This window comes from Macrobrachium nipponense, chromosome 19, assembly GCF_015104395.2.
Source record: "Macrobrachium nipponense isolate FS-2020 chromosome 19, ASM1510439v2, whole genome shotgun sequence".
Lineage (NCBI taxonomy): Eukaryota > Metazoa > Arthropoda > Malacostraca > Decapoda > Palaemonidae > Macrobrachium > Macrobrachium nipponense.
In genome coordinates, this window is record NC_061088.1 from 4926511 (window position 1) to 4945406 (window position 18896).

The 18896-nt window shown below is 38.7% G+C and overlaps 1 protein-coding gene across 3 annotated transcripts; it reads left to right on the forward strand.

Annotated features, from left to right (window-relative positions):
• The first annotated feature begins 10155 nt into the window (after nt 1–10155).
• Nucleotides 10156–18198, forward strand: LOC135213857 (agmatinase, mitochondrial-like). 3 transcript variants are annotated; one of them, XM_064247965.1, is made up of 8 exons: nt 10156–10309; nt 11810–12044; nt 14740–14926; nt 15535–15655; nt 15912–16112; nt 16816–16960; nt 17281–17375; nt 17929–18198. In XM_064247965.1, the coding sequence occupies exons 2-8, from the start codon at nt 11813–11815 to the stop codon at nt 18028–18030; spliced, it is 1083 nt and encodes a 360-aa protein (XP_064104035.1). In that variant the 5' UTR covers nt 10156–10309; nt 11810–11812; the 3' UTR covers nt 18031–18198. The 3 variants fall into 3 exon arrangements, with proteins under 3 accessions (XP_064104035.1, XP_064104043.1, XP_064104030.1); XM_064247973.1 differs by lacking the exon at nt 10156–10309 and adding an exon at nt 10312–10435; XM_064247960.1 differs by lacking the exon at nt 10156–10309 and adding an exon at nt 10354–10480.
• Nucleotides 18199–18896: the final 698 nt, after the last annotated feature.

The window sequence follows — 18896 nt, forward strand, 5'->3', positions numbered from 1 at the left end:
AAAGAGAGGGAAAAAAAAAATGGATAAGTATCAAGATCTGAAAATAGAAATAAGAAGGATATGGGATATGCCAGTGGAAATCGTACCCATAATCATAGGGGCACTAGGCACGATCCCAAGATCCCTGAAAAGGAATCTGGAAAAACTAGAGGCTGAAGTAGCTCCGGGCTCATGCAGAAGAGTGTGATCTAGAAACGGCACACATAGTAAGAAAAGTGATGGACTCCTAAGGAGGCAGGATGCAACCCGGAACCCCACACTATAAATACCACCCAGTCGAATTGGAGGACTGTGATAGAGCAAAAAAAAAAAAAAAAAAAAAAAAAAAAAAAAAAAAAAAAAAAAATAATAATAATAATAATAATAATGATAACAACAACAAAAGTGTGCATAGAAAATGGAGGAAGTTCAGTTCCCAATAGTTATCCTAATATCTGTCGCACTTTCCCATTCTCGAATGTCCCCGACTCCTACAGAAATCATTTGACTTGATTCTCCAATTTCCAGGAGAGGACAATCTCCATGTGTGACCTTTGCCCTCTACCAGCCCTGGGATTCCAATTATTATCCTGGTCTAAAACACCTCTCATTCTTCTCTGGTCCTACAGTCCTATTATCATCCTTCACCTCTGCGAAAGCGAGTCTGAGAGTTTGCACTGGGCTATCAAGCTTCCAGAGAATACGACGTTCATTAGAAAGGAGTGGCAGAAAGAACAGTTCACTTAATATGTCAGGAAGAAAAAGAAATGTAAGTAGTAAATCATGACTTGCTGCCTTTCAAGATTTGATTTATATAGATTTTTGGCATTATGCCAAGCACTGGGGCAACTAAGGCCACTCAGAACTGAAACGATAATTGACAGTCAAAGGTTTGAAAAGCGTTACATGAGTAAAACCTCACAGCAGTTGCACTATGAAACAATCGTTAGGAAAGGGTGGACAGTAAGATGGAAGAAAGAGAATATGAACGGAAGTACAGTAAAAGGAATGAAAGTAGTTGCGGAGGAAGTTGGAGACGTCCAGAACTATAGTAGATTCACATCAACCGTGCATTTGACGTCTCGGCCAATCCCTTACGACGCTCCTGATTGGCTGTGGATAAGCCAATCACAGGGCTGGAAACTCTCAGTCTCTTGAGAGAGTTCACATAGGCAGGATGTATGTTCCACCTTTCCTGAAAGACGTATATTTCAGGAGAGGTGGAACATAGACCCCACCCATGTGAACTCTCGAAAGAGACGGCTGATGTGAATCTACTATAGTTCTGGACATCTCCAACTTCCTCCATTTCCCAAAGAGAAGAATACCTGACGCAGAATACATTCCATTCGTCGGTAACTCATCAGCTAAAAGAAGCGTCGTAGAAACGACACTCAATACGAGACTGAAACGGAGTATTTCTTCTTGAGACGACCATCCTTTACGTCCTCCAGCGAGCTCCCGCCAGAAGAGCGTTGCATATTTATGCTTATAAAAGATGCATGTGGACTCGTGATGGAGAGCACAGAGAGAGAGAGAGAGAGAGAGAGAGAGAGAGAGAGAGAGAGAGATAAACCCTTCATCCACAGGAAGGAGAACCCACGCCATAATTTCTCTTAAGCGCTACGACCAAACTTACATTTGGAATGAATGTGCGCGCGCGTTCAAAGATTCATGAGCGTGTGGAAATATTCTGTCACGGAGAGAGAGAGAGAGAGAGAGAGAGAGAGAGAGAGAGAGAGAGAGAGAGAGAGTCGTTAAAATGCTCTCCTGCTGCAATGTAGTATGTTCAAAGGAAAGTGCGTGTTGGAATACCAGTAAAACTCAAATGCGATGGTTTGGTAACACCAGCACTTGAATGAATAAATGAATAACGCCTTCATCCACCCTCGACAGGTAACTTCAGCAAGTGTTCCAGAATGCGACTGCTAGCCCCATGGCCTTCGCATCCGTGGCTGTGACCCGCACGGGTCAACTAACTATAAGGTACCTTATTCACTGCTTGGGCCAGATGGACCCCAATAATGGCGCTGACATTAGATGTATAATTCTTAAAAATAGTTTACTCACTTATATATACTGTTCCATAAACTAGAAGGTTGGGTGTTTTGAAACTTGCAAAAAGCCTTAGAAATCTGCCACAAGCGGCAATGGGCCATCGAAAGGGTAATAGTGAACACTGAAAATTCGTAATTTAACCAACAGTATAAACACATGGACATGCAAGGAGACAAAATCTACATACGTGTCTTCTTAATGCGATCAATAATGGACAGAGCAAGTAGGTCTGCCCAGCTACAATCTCTCCTTTGTCTAATTTCCTGTTTCCATAACAACAATCTTAGACCGACTTCCCTCTTATAAGCTACCAAACAAGACACCTAAGGTCTGTTGCAAGCATCTGAGCGCTGAACTATGGGACGAGATTTCTGGTCCTACACTTTACCCTTTTCCCATTCCATTAGTGGTCACCCATCCAAACATTAACCAAGACCATGGTTCCACGATTAACCGAGATAACATCGTTACAGCAATCACATCATTAACTTTCACTCACTGATGGTAACCCGTCTGAGTGAAAACCAAACCTACAGTTGCTTTACTGTTCGTTCTAGATTAAGCTTATGTCAGCAGGGGATCGTGCTCTTTGGGCACTGTACTTAACATTCCTCAATTTCAATGACAAAAACAACTATGATTATCATGTCACGATCATTATTATTCACAAATAATAATATCCTTCATCTCAGCTCAGGGCCATATACATGGAATATACAAAAATGCAAATACAATGTATAGTATGTATTTACAGATATTATATATATATATATATATATATATATATATATATATATATATATATATATATATATATATTTACATTTGCACACATACATGTTTCGATATTTCTTGTGTGAAATTCCTTTCAAACATTTAATTATTTATCTTTTGAGTTTCCTATTTAATTTTATTGCGGCATCAATAAGCTAGATGTGGTAACGCCAGTTTTAGTAGCCATTAATCAATCAATCATGTTATCATTGTAATTATTATTCATAATGAGCCTATAGCCTGGAATGGAATGGAATGGAATATTTAGGCCAAAGACTAAGCGCTGGGACCTACGAGGTCATTCAGGACTGAAAGGGAAACAGAGCAAAATCGTTTGTCAAGTGTAACAGGACGAAAACCTCAAAGCAGTTGCACTATGGAACATTTGTTATTAGAGGATGGAGTGTAAGATGGAAAAAAGAGAATATGAACGGAGGTACAGCAGAGGGAATGAGAGGGGTTGCAGCTGGGGGGACCAAAGGACACTGCAAAGAACCTTTCACTGACGGTCCTACCCAACATACAGGGATATAATGGGCTTATGATCATACCGATCAATCTAAAATCTCATAAACTTGCTAATCAGATCAGACCTCAAACTGATGGGAATGAGCTCTTGGGAAAATCTGAAAAGCAAAACGATGCAAAGATGATGCAAACCAATCCGCGGAAACACGACCGAAACCACTCTACGTTAAAACAAACTCACACAGTTCAGTTGAACAACTAGACCTACTGCCATTCTAAGAAGTATAGGACTCGATTATAATATACTTATTTCTCCTGGTTTTCTTTGCGTATTGCTTTCTTCTTAAGAATTAGGACTTGTGCCTGTATCCATTTTCCTTCCGCCATTAAAATGAGCAACGTAGAGCCCAATATTTTGGCGTAAAATAAGGAGGTTTGCTTCAAAATATGGAGGTCTGCGCGTTCTCATAAGATGTATGAGCGCTCGTTAATTTACTGGAATTCACACGAAATGTAACAGCACCGGTTTATGAGTGTATAAGCTGTTGCAACGGTGAACGATTAATTAGCGTGTTAGAACAACAAAAAAATGGATGTTCATTATCACTCGCACACCTGAGAACTTAGAAAAAAGAGCTACGTTTTATTTCCGGCTGAGTCGAACACATTATCTGGAGCATTGTTACGTAGTTTCAGGGTGGAAAAATGAGCGGGCTTGTGCTTTAATGGCCGTGCGAAGTCAATCGAGTAGTTTCAGCTGTTTACAGCGACTTGCTTGTGTTGGGTAGCAACCAAGGGTCACAAGAGGCATTGGGCTAGCAACCTCAACCAAAAAATAACGTACCCGTTTGTATTTACCATCACCCAGCCAGAGCTAAATTCCCTCTATACGTATTTAAGCAGAATGACAGTACGTCGGTCTAAGCTTTTTGACGGTGGATAACGTCCCAAGTCGGAAGTAGCCATCCCCAATCTCTCATATATTATCATTTCTAACAGTATTGGCTTGTAGTGGTATGCGTATCAACAAAAGTTAAATATATCTCAGTTTTACCAGACCACTGAGCTGATTAACAGCTCTCCTAGGGCTGGCCCGAAGGATTAGATATTTTTACGTGGCTGGGAACCAATTGGTTATCTAGCAATGGGGCCTACAGCTTATTGTGGGATCCGAACCACATTATGTCGAGAAATGAATTCCTATCACCAGAAATAAATTCCTCTGGTTCCGCGTTGGCCGAGCCGAGAATCGAACTTCGGACCACCGGATTTGTAACCGAGTGCGAAATCCACTCGTCCAACAAGAAATTATGCGTATTCACAAAGCATACGGATATCAAGAAATATAAGGGCGCCAAAAATCACTAACGCGGGAAGAACAGCCTCTCCAATACGTTACCAAACAACTTCACGTCTGTATAATAAAAGTATGTATAATAAAAGTATGACTGACAAACTTCAATAATAATGGCGCGATCATTAGCGAGGGAAGAACAGCCTCTCCAATGCGTTACCAAAAGACTATGCTAGGCCTATTATTTAACCAAGTACAATAAAAGTGTGGCTGCCTAACCTCATTAAATTAGCATTCTAGGAGGGCATTCATTCGTTCATTACTGATTTAAAAAAAAAAAAACGCAAAAGTTGAGTGTTAACATAGGATAGGCCTATACTCTGTTTTTTTCATCTGTCCATCCGCCTGTGGAGTTTTTGTATGGTAACACTGCGTCCCGGGCTTTAGATAGTTACGCTGTGTAAGTTTTAGGTAAATAAAAGGATATCTGGATGTACATTTGCAACTGAAAAGTGTTTTAATAATTTACTGAATGCGAATTACACCGTTAATATTCGAAATAGGATATTATTATCATCGTTGAATGTAAGCCGAATGTAACTATCTAAAGCCGGACGCAGTGTTACCATACAAAAACACACACAGGCGGATGGACAGATGAAAAAAAAACAGAGTATAGGCTGTAACATGATAGGATGGTCGTTATTAACCGAAATCTACGTTAAACTTTGAATATCCCTGTAATCATAATACTAAATGAAAAACTTATTAACGTAATGAACAATAGAATATATAATGAAAGCCAAAGGCCACGCACTGGGACCCATGAGGTCATTCAGAGCTGCAAAGGAAGTTGAGAGTAAACGGTTTCAAAGGTGCAACAGGATGAAAACCTCGCAGTTGCACTGTGATGGGACGCTGCAACAAACCTTAAGTAATGCCTAGAGTCCACTACGTGCGGTGCACTGGCGGTAATACCCCCCTACGGAACCAGAATGAACAATAAAAAAAAAAAAGTTAATTTACAACAAGAACCATTAGGCCACGAGCACCATCTGGTGCCATGGCACCCAATGTTGTAAGTAAAAAAAAAATAATAATAATAATAATAAGTGTTAAGTGTTCTGCACAAGGGTTTCATCCACGTTCCAAAATAAAATTACCATTCTCCCCAAAACGAATGAAACAAAGGTAAAAGGAAACTCTATGGAAACTAGGCCTAAGACTACGAAAGGTGGAAACTCCGCTAGGCCTATGTATCTCTGATAGGCCTACCATTAATATTAAGCCAGTCATTGGGAGAATAAAACTGTAACAACTTACGCTGTATTTCCATTAAAACTTTGATGCTGAAGTATTTCGATGCTGTGAAAAGAAACATCGGTCTAACCTGACACATTATATATATATATTATATATATATATATATATATATAATATATTATATATATATATATATATATATATATATAATATATATATATATTCTGCTAAAATAGGACGTCTCAAGCATAAAAGGCCCATTAAAACTGGTTTAAAGTTTATATAGTCCTTAGCTTCAAACTAGAGTGTTTTAATGAGCCTTTTATACTTTATATATATATATATATATATATATATATATATATATATATATATATATATATATATATATATATGCATCTGTTGACGAAGTTGTTAAATATAATTCTTGAAGTTTAATCAAATAAAAGCAGAATTGGCCATCAGACCAAATTTGTTTAAACGTAAATTAATAGTAAATAAAGAAATAAAACCTAAGGCGTATTCCTAAAGGGAAATTTAGCAGTAGGCCTATGTACTACGAATATGGCAGTAACCGTAATTTTGTTCGTCTCTTTGGAGCCACCCCTGTAAGGATAAAAGTAATTACACGTTGATCAATGAAAATGACAAAACAGACATCAATAATTTTCCTGGAAACATACAAACAAAAGGAAAGCCACCTCCAGCAGCACACGCCGTTTCCAAACAACCAAAAAGTTCTCTGGAAAACCAGAAGCCTCTGGAAAAGCAAAATTATAAACATCTGGAATAAATTCATATCTGTTATTACCGAGGGGAGGTGGGGAAACGAGGTCAACTGACGTCCTGCTGAAGGGTTATTGTAAATCCCACAAAAGTTGACACGCACGACGTCCGGGAACGCGCGACTGTGTACTTCCAATCTCACCAACAGCCTAAGCTACACTGACTGTTTAAAAGCGCGGCCGCCCGCGCGGGTCCCTGGAACACTTCATTCCCGCTCTCAAAGAAAACGAGTATTGCTTCTCCCCGAAACCTTTCTCTCGTTCTCATTTTTCCATTTTTTCCCTTCCCTCTCGTGGCTTTGGAGAGCGTTGTTCATTTTTTTTTTTATTACCTGCGGCTTTAAGGGGCGGTCTTGAGTCATGTTGGGCGGCAGTTGACACGTTCGTTATTAAGCGGAAGAACTTGGATTTGGTGAAACATTATTTATTCTATTTTGGTGATATCGCAATCTTTCTATATCTTCGATGGCTCTTTACTGGAAATTCCTTTTGATTTGTAGTTTTATTTTTCTTTGACTGCCTGTGAAAAGCTCAAAAGCAAGTTATATACATATATATATATATATATATATATATATATATATATATATATATTAGATGTCTGTATGTATGTATGTATGTATGTATAGTATTACCATTCGATTGAACAAAACTTTCAAAGTATGATTCAAGATTCAGTGACGTCACTTCTACCGGACTTAAGCTGGAGACTGACTTCCTCTTCATCTCGGCTTGAGAAAGTCTCATATTCCCTCTGTGAGCCGGGGAAACTGGTTCTCTTCTGTCCCATCTGAAGCAGAGATTAGAAGAAGGGTATTTTTTGTGGGGGGCCAAAGAGATTGAGACACACGAAATGTCAGAACGGAGGAATAGTAGACTATGGAAAGATGAAGTACAAAACTCGGAAGAGAGAGAAATAAAAGCATAAAAACCGTGAACGGAAAGGTAAGCTAAGAACTGAATAAAAAAAGAAAGAAAAAAAAGAGATCGAAACAAAAGCCGAAAGACCAAGAGAACCAAAAAGGCGTTGAAGGTGAGCGTATTTCGAGAATCACTTTTATTTTTAACTGCACTTTTTTTTTTTTTTTTTTTTTTTTTGTCGTAAGACGAGAAGGGCTTATACATTTCCCGGGTTCATCTTCGGAACAATAATAATAAATAATAATAATAATAATAATAATAATAATAACATATGGCAATAGACTTACAAACTACTGCAAACTTTGTTTTTCCAGTAAATAATAATTATAATAATAATAATTATAATAATAATAACTTCAGAAGTTCTAGGGCAGGTGCTGTACATTAACTGCGTTAACACTATTTTTCTTGTATTTTTATACATTTCTATCTATTTGTATATTTATTATTATTTTCTTTCTTTATTAACCAATGAGCAACAGGTTATTGTGTTGTTATTATTATTATTATTATTATTATTAAATGTGCAGGAAGGTTTGTCAGAACAGAATTTTCATGCGTGAATAATAATAATAATAATAGTAATAATAATAATGATAATAATAATAATAATAATAATAATAATATATAATAATAATAATACTTCAATTCCCGAGCCTCTACTATACATATATATATATATATATATATATATATATATATATATATATAATATACTATATATATATATATATATATATATAGACATATTTATATATATATATATATATATATATATATATATATATATATATTCTTGCGCATACCCAACACACCAAAAACAAATAAATGGAAAATATTTCTGGTTTTAAATCCAAAAAAAAAAAACTATTTTCTCAAAAAAGAAAGAAAGAAAAAAAATGCCATTGTCGAAACGTATCACGTATCATACGGTTTACGCTAGAAATGAACTCGTATATAGTACTCCCGTCCGGGAATATGCTTTCAAACCAAAAATATACGCGTTTGAATGCCAAGACTGCCACTGTCTATCCATCGGCCATTACTGCTCTCTCTCTCTCTCTCTCTCTCTCTCTCTCTCTCTCTCTCTCTCTCTCTCTCTCTCTTCTCTCTCGCTCTCTCTCCTCCTTTCTCTCTTGCTGAGGTTTTCGTCATTAGTACTTTATTTTATTTTCAGATATTTATTTTGCTTTGTTTAGAGCTACTAGTTGACCCATAAGAGTTCACCTCTCTCTCGTCTTCTCTCTCTCTCTCTCTCTCTCTCTCTGTGCTTCGGTTTTGGGTACTATATTTTCAGATATTTATTTTGCTTTGTTTTAGACCCAATAGAGTTCTTTCTCTCTCTCTCTCTCTCTCTCCTCTCTCTCTATTTATCTTAAGTCGTTCTGTTATACTTATTTATCTCAAGGATATTCCTACCTCTTCTCCTTCATCTTCTTCTCAGCCTAATCCTCAGTCGGGATTCCTGTTTTCAATGAGCTTTCTCCAGCGGCTCATTTCATAGCTAGTTCAGCAGACATTTTACGAAGGGATGCCCCTTCTGACTCCACGAGGGTCTTCCTACAAAAAAAAAAAAAAAATAAATAAAAATACATCAGTAAATAAATAATAAACGAAACCAGTTAGTAAAATTGGCGCCGCATGTGAAAATCAAAGTCAGAATTGCGTACGCACGTAATCTTGAAGAGATAATGAAAGAGAAAATAAAGCGAATGAATGAGAGGAAAGTATAAATACAATCAACACCAAACAAAAGCGCTCCGACTACACTTTGCGCCTCGTTAAACGAACTCGGGAGGATTTAATCATTTTAGTAAAATGGGAACCCGATCGGTACTTAATTGAAACTGAGGGAGTCGGGGACAGCCCTCTGTCACCGGGGAGGGGTGATTGGGGGACTGGTGGAGGGAGTAGGGTGGGGGAGGGGAATTCGTCCAGCAAGGGGTGGACCTCGGTCTGTTACTTGTCCAAGATTTCGTCGCGGATCATAAAGAGATGCGGATAGGGGTAGGAAGTGATACAGTTGTGAGTTAGTCTAGCGTTTAAGGACCTTCAGTTAGTCTAGCGTTTAGGATCTTGCTAGTGTTTGTTTGCCTTTTGATAAAATAGAAACTCGTGTCTCTCTCTATTCAGGCACTGGTAAAAAGTGTTCACAAAACTTGACATTTCTTAGAGCTCTAAGTATTTAATTCATTATCAAAACAAGTCTATTAGATTGGACGTGGTTTAGTATATAAAGATAGTTAGTACTATCTATATTTACGGAGGTCCAGTTTTTGTAGCATCCAGAATCAGTTGTGTGTTTAGTAAAAGTAAATACTTGGCATTTGTTAAGAAAAATGCTACAAGGTAGACCAGTACTGTCTACCAGTGCAGGAGTTGGGGCGGGGAGGGGGAGGGGTGGGGGCGATGCGTTGTTTTGATAGGGGTGGGGAAAGAGTTGAGGGGGCAAGATCTCCAGACTAGTGAGTTGCCTGTTTCTGATAAAAATTTTAATTTACGAATTTCTTACACGTGAGTATGCTTTAAAAAAAATAATAAGACTCATGGAAATCACACGGCAAAGATATATATCTTAAACGATGACCCTAATAGTACTGAAGGAAAAACGAAAACATAAAGGGAAAAATAATAAGAAATGTAAAAATGGCAACATAACATATCACCCCTTTCGAGTAGGCAGGGTAATCAACTGAACCTTCGCCGTTCAACTTCCCAAGATAAAACATTTACATACTTTTGGTCCAGTCGCCCGCTCGTGCAACAAGTAAGTGATCTCTGTCCTCTGCAACTGTTAAAGTGTGTGCGTGTGTAGTACACAAAGAAAATGTCATTTCCTTATAACGTGGAATGTTAGATACATCATATTCACTGTCACATCGGTCTAAAAGAAGTAAGCTCCACTCTGTTCAACGATTCGTGTGTGTAACAGATGAAGGTAATATAATTTACTTATAGTGTTTAATACTACGGGTTTAAATTAAAAACAGTACTACACGTGTATACATACACGTATTTGCTATACCGTAAAAGGGAATGCTTTGCACCTAGACGCAATTTATAAGTGATACGTGCGTCTTGTCAACAATGAAAAACAGCGATGTTGTTCTAGCCGAGTTTTAGACCACATGTTCAAGTTTGAACCTTGGCTAGTACTATATCTTGGGAATTAAGATTTCGATAAGTGATGCTGCCCTGCGAATTAGTGTCCGACATTACTGTGCACCCGACAAACATCTCTGAAACAATGAAAGGAGTCTTTTATAGAACTGAAGGATGCTACCAAAAAATGATGCACTAGAAAGATACATATATGAGAATGATTGTTTCAGGGAGGAGATTAAAAATGCAAAGTAGTTCGTGATAAGTACTACTGAAGATTAGATGCTGAAATTAAACGAAGATAAAAGAAGAAGATAAGAAAGAATATTTATGAACCAAGAGACCAATTATGTTAACGAAACCATTTAATGAATTATTATTATTATTATTATTTTGCTCTATCACAGTCCTCCAATTCGACTGGGTGGTATTTATAGTGTGGGGTTCCGGGTTGCATCCTGCCTCCTTAGGAGTCCATCACTTTTCTTACTATTATTATTATTATTATTATTATTACTGAAATATCCTCGAGTAATTTCAGGAACAGAACTGGGTCATTGGCAAATAGCTGACAACAGATTTAGTTTCATCCCTCTCTCTTGCACAAAAACCCTAGGCCTAAAGTTTCCTTAATCTCTCTAACTATGCATTCCAACTCTCCGTGTGTTCAACCACTTACATTCCTTTTACATTATCTCCGTTCACAGTCTCTTTCATCTTACTTTCCCCCCTCTCTTAACAATTGATTCTTAGTGCAACTGCAAATTTTTCTTCTTGTTACGCCTGTCAAACCTCTTTATTGTTAATTTCCATTTCAGTCCTCAATGATCTCATAGGTCGCAGCGCTTGGCCTTTGGCCTAAATTCAATATACTATTCTATTCCTTAGACTTTGCTACCTAAACACCATTCCTAATTTCCAAATCAGAAAAGCAAAGTAACTTATTTTGCTCTCTGTCTAAAATATTTTGTAGTCATTTTACACCACACAAAAATAGCCACAGATAAAAAAAAAAAAAAAAAAAAAAAAAAAAACTAGCATGTAATAGGATCTCAGATAACGAGATCAGTCAATTATGGTACAAAACCATAGAAATCTATAAGCTAACTAATACTGAATCTTTGGTAGCAAATCACTCCTCAAAAAAACTGTCTCATCTCCACAGAAAATGATGCCCGGTGCATTTTCCAGCGTTCGAGCTCTCCTCTCCTGTAGAGGAGGCAGCAGCATCGCGGGCTCCGCGCTGGCCAATCAGCTCGTCCCAAGGGCGGCCGTCCACCAATCAGCAGCTCTGCTTTCGAAAGAGCGGAAACTCAACCAGCCCATGACAGCCCTGAAGATGGCGAGGCCAGGCGGTATAGCGTCTTTCATGCGTCTCCCCATCCAAGAAGGAACTGAAGGTGAGTGAGAGCAGTGTTTCCCCACCAGCTGAAATGAAAATTCCTCGCAGGGGCTGCCAAAATTCCTTGATTTTTCTCGACAGCCATTTCATTGTCCTTGATTTCTTCCTTGACATTCACATACAGAAAAAAATAGTATACACTAACTTATTTCAAGCACTTACAGTAAATTTCACAGAACAACTGGGGATCAATAAATAACAAAAAATATACATCTTATTACGTATACTCTCAGAAACAAAATACATGGGTATCCAGTTAAAATTCAGAAACATGAAAAAGAAAGAAAAAAATCATGCAGCTGCCCTTTCTCTCACATGTAACTACTAATACTATAATATTTTTTTTTGGGGGGGGTGGGGGGTGGGGGGAGTGTGGCAATATGAAACAACCTATACAGATTTCTGTCACTTACACTCAGGAATATAACTTAAATTACTCAAAATATTTGTAAATAAGAAAATAATATATATTAGGAAAAGACTTTAGATTAAGAAATGAGATATTTAAAGTAAGACTTTCTGATTCATGATACAAACATAATAGATTCTTGAATAGTGTACTACAGAATATTTCTCAGATTTTAGCAGTTTAACCATACTCATTACTGGCAAACTTAACGGCTTCACTTTTCCTTGCTTTTCTTTGTCTATAACTATACCATAATCATTCTCACTACTACTGGCCACTTTTGTTGCCATCTGAAAAAAAGATCGTAGAAAAAAAGTAGATCCTCCATCCCATAATCAGGCAATGTCATTTTCACTTAGATCATGGCAATTCTTATCTACAATAAAGTTGATTATGTAGTTGATCATATGGATCAACAGCCAAAAGATTTTAATTTTGTTGTTAGTAAGCATGGCCATTTCATTGTGTTCATGAATCCCTTAAAATGGGCTTAAGAATTCACCTCCAAGTAATAACCGTCTCAGTAATGACCGTCTACCTTCGGAAAGAGGCAAAGACTAACTGAGAGTTTGAGACACTGAGTATTGCAACCTTAGTTATGAAACTTCAAGAGATGGTGCGTTGCGTGTGTGTACAGGAATGGAACAGGTATCATTCAGGTGGAAAAGTAACGAAACGGGAAGTGGAAGATGGAGGCATAATTGTGCAATAATGATTTGATGCCAAGCTGTTTGAAAAAGAGAGAGCATATAACGTTCTCTGATGATAATGTAATTTAGCCAATATAGGCTATACTTGTTTAGAATGCATTATCTATATTTCATTTCAATAAAATGAAGTTTTTAAGATCATCTTCATGAAAATTTCTGAAAAATAAAAAATGTCCTTGACCAATCCTGGAAAATACATTAAAATTCCTTGAAAATTCCCTGAAATTTAAAATTCCCTGAAAATTCCTTGAAATTTAAAATTCCTTGAAGTTCACCTTGATGACCCTAAAATTCCTTGAAAGTGGAAACACTGGGTGAGAGGGTTCAAGGAGTATAATATCTATGCTTGATCACTGGGTGTTTATACCAACGTTTCTGATTCATCACAATGTATCTCTAAGGAGGTTTTGCCGTCAGCGTACCGCACACAGTGCGCTGTATGGACGTCACTTTTAAAATTGCTTTGCAGCGTCCCTTCGGCCCTTAGCTGCTGAAGCCCCCTTTCATTCCTGTTTACTGTGCCTCCTTTCATATTCTCTTTATTTCGTCTCACTTTCCACCCTCTCCAGATGATCATCTCAACATTATTTTCAATGCTTAATGACCTCGCTGGTCCTAGCGCCTGGCCTCTGGCCTGAATTTTATATTCCTCTTCTAGTGACATCACAGTCCATTAAAAAAAGTGACAGTCCTTATTTAATAGCTAGGAACCAAAGACATAAGTATCAACATTGTTTTATGAAAATTTATGATGGAATTCGCGAGAGTCTCATTTTTGAGGGCCCTTCCCCACCCCCCACCCCCCGCTGACTTTTGCTCTAAGGCTGTATGACAGGTGGGATATTTAAGTTAGAGGAGGAATCCCACAATCTAATCAGTTGCTGATAGGACACTTCAACATCTTCATTATCAGCATCGTCAAGGGTCTTTTTTTTTCTTTTTTTAAGGACATTACATCAGCTGTCATTCAGTGCATCAGGCTGGCTTCATTTATTGGTCTATGCAATAAATCTAGACCTGGACCCTTTCAGATCAGGTGTTCCAAACCCAGAATATCAGCTCTTTACACATCATAAGATTTCAACTTTGTGTTTGTATGAGAGTCTACAATCCATCAGGTTACTGTTCATTTCTAGCAAAGAAAGAAATTTGGATGCTCCACACTAAAATGGGTCATGAAATCACTCTTAGCAACATGAAGGCGCTCACAAAGTCGAGCACCTCATCAAGGGGATTGCAATGACAATCACATCAAATATTTGATGAGGAAACTCTCAAGGTTAAAGGGTTAAACCAGTTATACCCTAATTTTCATGATCCAAAGGCGCCATCGAGCACCATTGCTCAAAGTTGTAACTCAGGAAGATCCATCTTCCAAAGTAGTGACAATCACACTTAAAAGCTTCTCTCAGAGTGACGTTCCTCGTTTCAGTCATTACAGTAAAACACCTTAATCTAAACATTACCCAATACAGTCATCCCTAGGTCTAGACGCTTGCTTTGTTGGCTCCTCGTTTCAGTCACTACAGTACAACACCTTAAAATCTAAGCTTACCCAATATATTCATTCCTAGGTCTAGACGCTTGCTTCGTTGGCGTCCCGCTGGACACAGGGACATCGAACAAAAGCGGAGCCCGCTTCGGACCTCGCCAGATACGCTGCGAGTCTCCCTTGAGGCCCAGTAACCAGGGTACCGGAGTGAATCCCTTCCTCAGCCTCAATGTGGCAGATGTGGGCGACGTCTGGGTGAATCTCTTCGAGTAAGTGTCGATGGTTGTGATACGTTTGATATGACTGTTGACACTAGCTGACAACTCACTCTCCTTCTTTATTAAAGAATAAAATTCAGTCATAGTCTTTAATGGTTCTTTAAAGCCATCATGGAAGTGTAGAGAAAATACCATGTGTGCACAGAGTTTCATTCATTTGTCATTCAAGAATGTCAAGGATAATTTGAATGACAATCATCATACAACAGAATAGGTCAGTAAACTATGTTAGATTTAGCCAGGGATCTTCAACCATAAACATGGTACATTTGCTAGATCTTTAGGTGGACACTCCAGCATTCTTTGTTGTAGGTTTTCCAAAGACAATCGAGATTAGAAACTATGGGATCTTTCGGAAAATTATTAAAAAAAAGAGCCACCTTTCCTCATAACAAAATTACAGCGAACTTTATATGCATTTACTCAAATTGAGTTAGCTTGACTTCCTTAAACATGACCATTAACTCAACAAAATTATTATGAAAAAGACAAGCCTCTGTTTAAAGATGTTGGGCTAAAGTAGTTAAATTTACCCATTAGCCTAATAGAACTGCCACAGATAACATGTGCCTTTGTCTAGTAAGTTTTTCCCTTTCCAGTCTGCCAGAAGCATGCAAGAAAATACGTGATCAGTACAGGGAGATCATCAAGAATGGCTGTATACCACTATCCATGGGAGGTGACCATACCATATCTTACCCAATCCTGCAGGCCATAGCGGTAATTACAATTAGCTTAAGATAAAGACCTGATTATTGATGTTTCCAAGTTTATGATCGAGTGTGGTCCTCTTTTATGTAATATAGAATACCTGCTTATACCGTCTAGATATTCCTACAGTCTCATTAATATTGCCATCTGGAACATAAAAAGCATGTTTGACCACATTTTTGCTGAATGCAGCCAGTAGGTTCTACAGGTACTCTACACAGACATCATCTGAACTGCTCCTCACTCCTCTTCTTAATCCCAAAAGGAAAAATATGGTCCAGTTGGGCTCATCCACGTGGACGCTCACCCAGACCTTCAGGATGAGGTCCTGGGTAGTCCCATCGGCCATGGCACCCCGTTTAAAAGAGCATACGATGAAGGGCTCCTTGACTGCCCTCGTGTCATCCAGATTGGCCTAAGAGGAACTGGGTACAGTCCGGACGACTGTGACATCGGAAGAAGTTTGGTGAGGAGAGTTGTCTTACTTTAATAGGATTAGAAAAAATGAGTCCCTCTTTTTAAGGGCAAAGTCACTGGGCTAGCCAGCAAATGTTTTAGCCAGGCTCATATTATTAAAGTATAAGGAAGAATGGGGAGGCTCAACCAAAAGATGGCAGGGCTTCCTAAGAAACAGAATTGAAAGAGATTGTCAAATATTGCCTGTAGAGGAAAAGCATAGAGACTCAGGGCTACAAGTTAATCTGCATCTAAATTGAAAGAGGTCACCATTGATGAAGTTATACATGCATAGTTGGGAAAGTAAGTGGTTCCTCGGAGCTTAGTGCTCATGGTATAACACATGTTGTCCAGTCGAACATGGTTCTTCTCCTTGCACTGAACTTTCTCAACACCAGAGAAAAACCCCCACTGACCCTCTTCCTTCAGAGACTACATTCCTTGGCTTTTTCTTCCCCCTCATTTATTTTGCAATGATACAGTTCACAAATTAGAGTCGAAGGAACATATAAGCTGAACCAGTCCTTCCTGAACATCAATTCCTGTCAGGCATCTTACAAAACACCAAGCCTCTGATTTGTTGGTGTAAGGTTGAGAGGGCCCTAGGCGTAGAGGCATGTTGTAGAAAGTTTCACTTGCACGCATGCTTTGGGTAGTTACACTCGACGGATCCGTTGTAGTAGTACCTGTAGTTATTAACTTGATTACCTTAGGGCTTCCGGGTCGTGGACGCATACCAATGCTGGCACAAGAGTCTGGCCCCTCTTATGGAAGAAGTCAGACAGCAGATGGGTGATGGACCGGTCTACCTTTCCTTCGACATAGATTCTATAGACCCTGGCTTCTGTCCCGGCACAGGTAAGGCGAAAGTGTGACAGTTCTTAGGTTACTGAAAATGTACCAACATCAGGCAGTGACTGAATGAGTAGCTTCGTCGAAATATTACTGTTTGCGATGAGTGACTAATGTGTTGTCTCAGAAAGATCGAATAGTTTTTCTCGTCCCCCTGCTTAACTGCCAGCCATCACTATGAGGCTTTGTATCTATAACTCCTCTTTTATGTAGGTTGCACATGTTATATTTGTGAATATGCTATATAGAAGCGTATACCAATTTGCGTACACTCCGTTTTCACTATGGATAATAAAATGATGTAGTTAATGTGGGTTTATCTTCAGGTACACCCGAGATGGGAGGGCTGACCCCAATCCAAGCGCTTGAGATTGTCAGAGGCTGCAGAGGCATCAACTTAGTTGGCTGTGATTTAGTGGAGGTGAGTTATGGCCCAGGAAAAACAGTGCCACTGGCAGTATCTCATAGTAAAAATAGAATTATAGGCGTTCATATTTGGTCATAACCGACTAATGGACGATGGGACATTTTAGGTGGGCCATGGAGGTTTCCAACCTCTCTCTCTCTCTCTCTCTCTCCAGAAAGTAAATCAAGCAAATCAATAGATTGTTTATTTCAGAGGTGTCATTAGTCTGATAGCAGGTTAGATTAGGATGGACTCTCTCTCTCTCTCTCTCTATCTCCAGAAGGTAAATCAAGCCAATCAATAGTTTGTTTATTTCAGAGGTGTCATTTGTCTGATAGCATTTCAGCGTCACTAGTAAGCCGTAGCAGGTTAGGTTAGGAGGGACGTATGCCAAAGATAGGGCGAGAACCATCGATCTAGGCTAATCAAGTCGCTTTTTTGTCTTACCTTCTTCATTCCTTCCCTTTCTGTTCCCTTGAAATTTCCTACGGATTTTGAGAAATGGCTCATTCGTGTGTAAGAAGAATACGACCTGCTTTTGCTGACGTTTTTTTCCTTCTCGATCAAGGTCTCACCACCATACGACTTCGAAGGCATCACGGCGGCAACGGGAGCCCATCTTCTCTTCGAGATGCTGTGCGTTCTACCAGGGACCAAGAGTCAGCGATGAAAGCGTTTTTGTTCCGTCTTCCAGACTCCTTGAACGTAGCCTGTAGATTTTCACCCAAGGATGACGGGGAAGAAGAAGAAAGCAAACTTCTAGCGATTAATCATCGAAAGCTTTCTACTGTATATATTTTAAATAACAAAATCAAACAGGCTTACTACTGTTGATTTACTTTATCGTTTTATTGACTCATGTGATTATGCGTTTTTTTTTAGATTAATACTTTATTTTTATGGTCATTCAGCTCTCACGTTTCATGAGTCCGCTGGAATTAGTGTGCAATTGCTAATGTTAAAGGAATACGATGTGTTGCATTTTCGTTAGCGAAGTCGAGAAAATCTCTTCTTTATCAATAAGAATTTTATAATGTAACTTTTATTCTAGCCAAATTCATATATGACCAAACTAGCTTTCCAATAGTCCCCTTTATCCCAGGTCTCTGTTTTCAAAAGGTGACACTGTACGTTAATGTCAGTCTCTTATCTTTTTATTCCTTTACCTCACAACTTAATGAGTGACACTGATAAAGAGCAGATAACAGTAACAGCTTTAGAGAATAGACTGAACTGATGGAGAGCTCTCTCTTGAGTGCTCAGATCTCCCTGTGGCTAACATGAACGGGAGTCAAGGAAGTGTCCAGATGAAGCTGAAGAAGTTGGACAGCGAAGTGGTAGTGGTGAATGGATCGAGGTGAAGAGAGTAAAGGGCCTTCTCTCTCTCTCTCTCTCTCTCCAGCGCCTGCTGGCGGTCAGGAAAAGAAAAGTGGAGGGTGCTAAAGCAAATTATATATGCTCAGAAATTACGCAGTACTAGAAACTAATATTAACTGTTGAGTGCATTTGGGAGACAAGAATTATACAGCTGCTCTA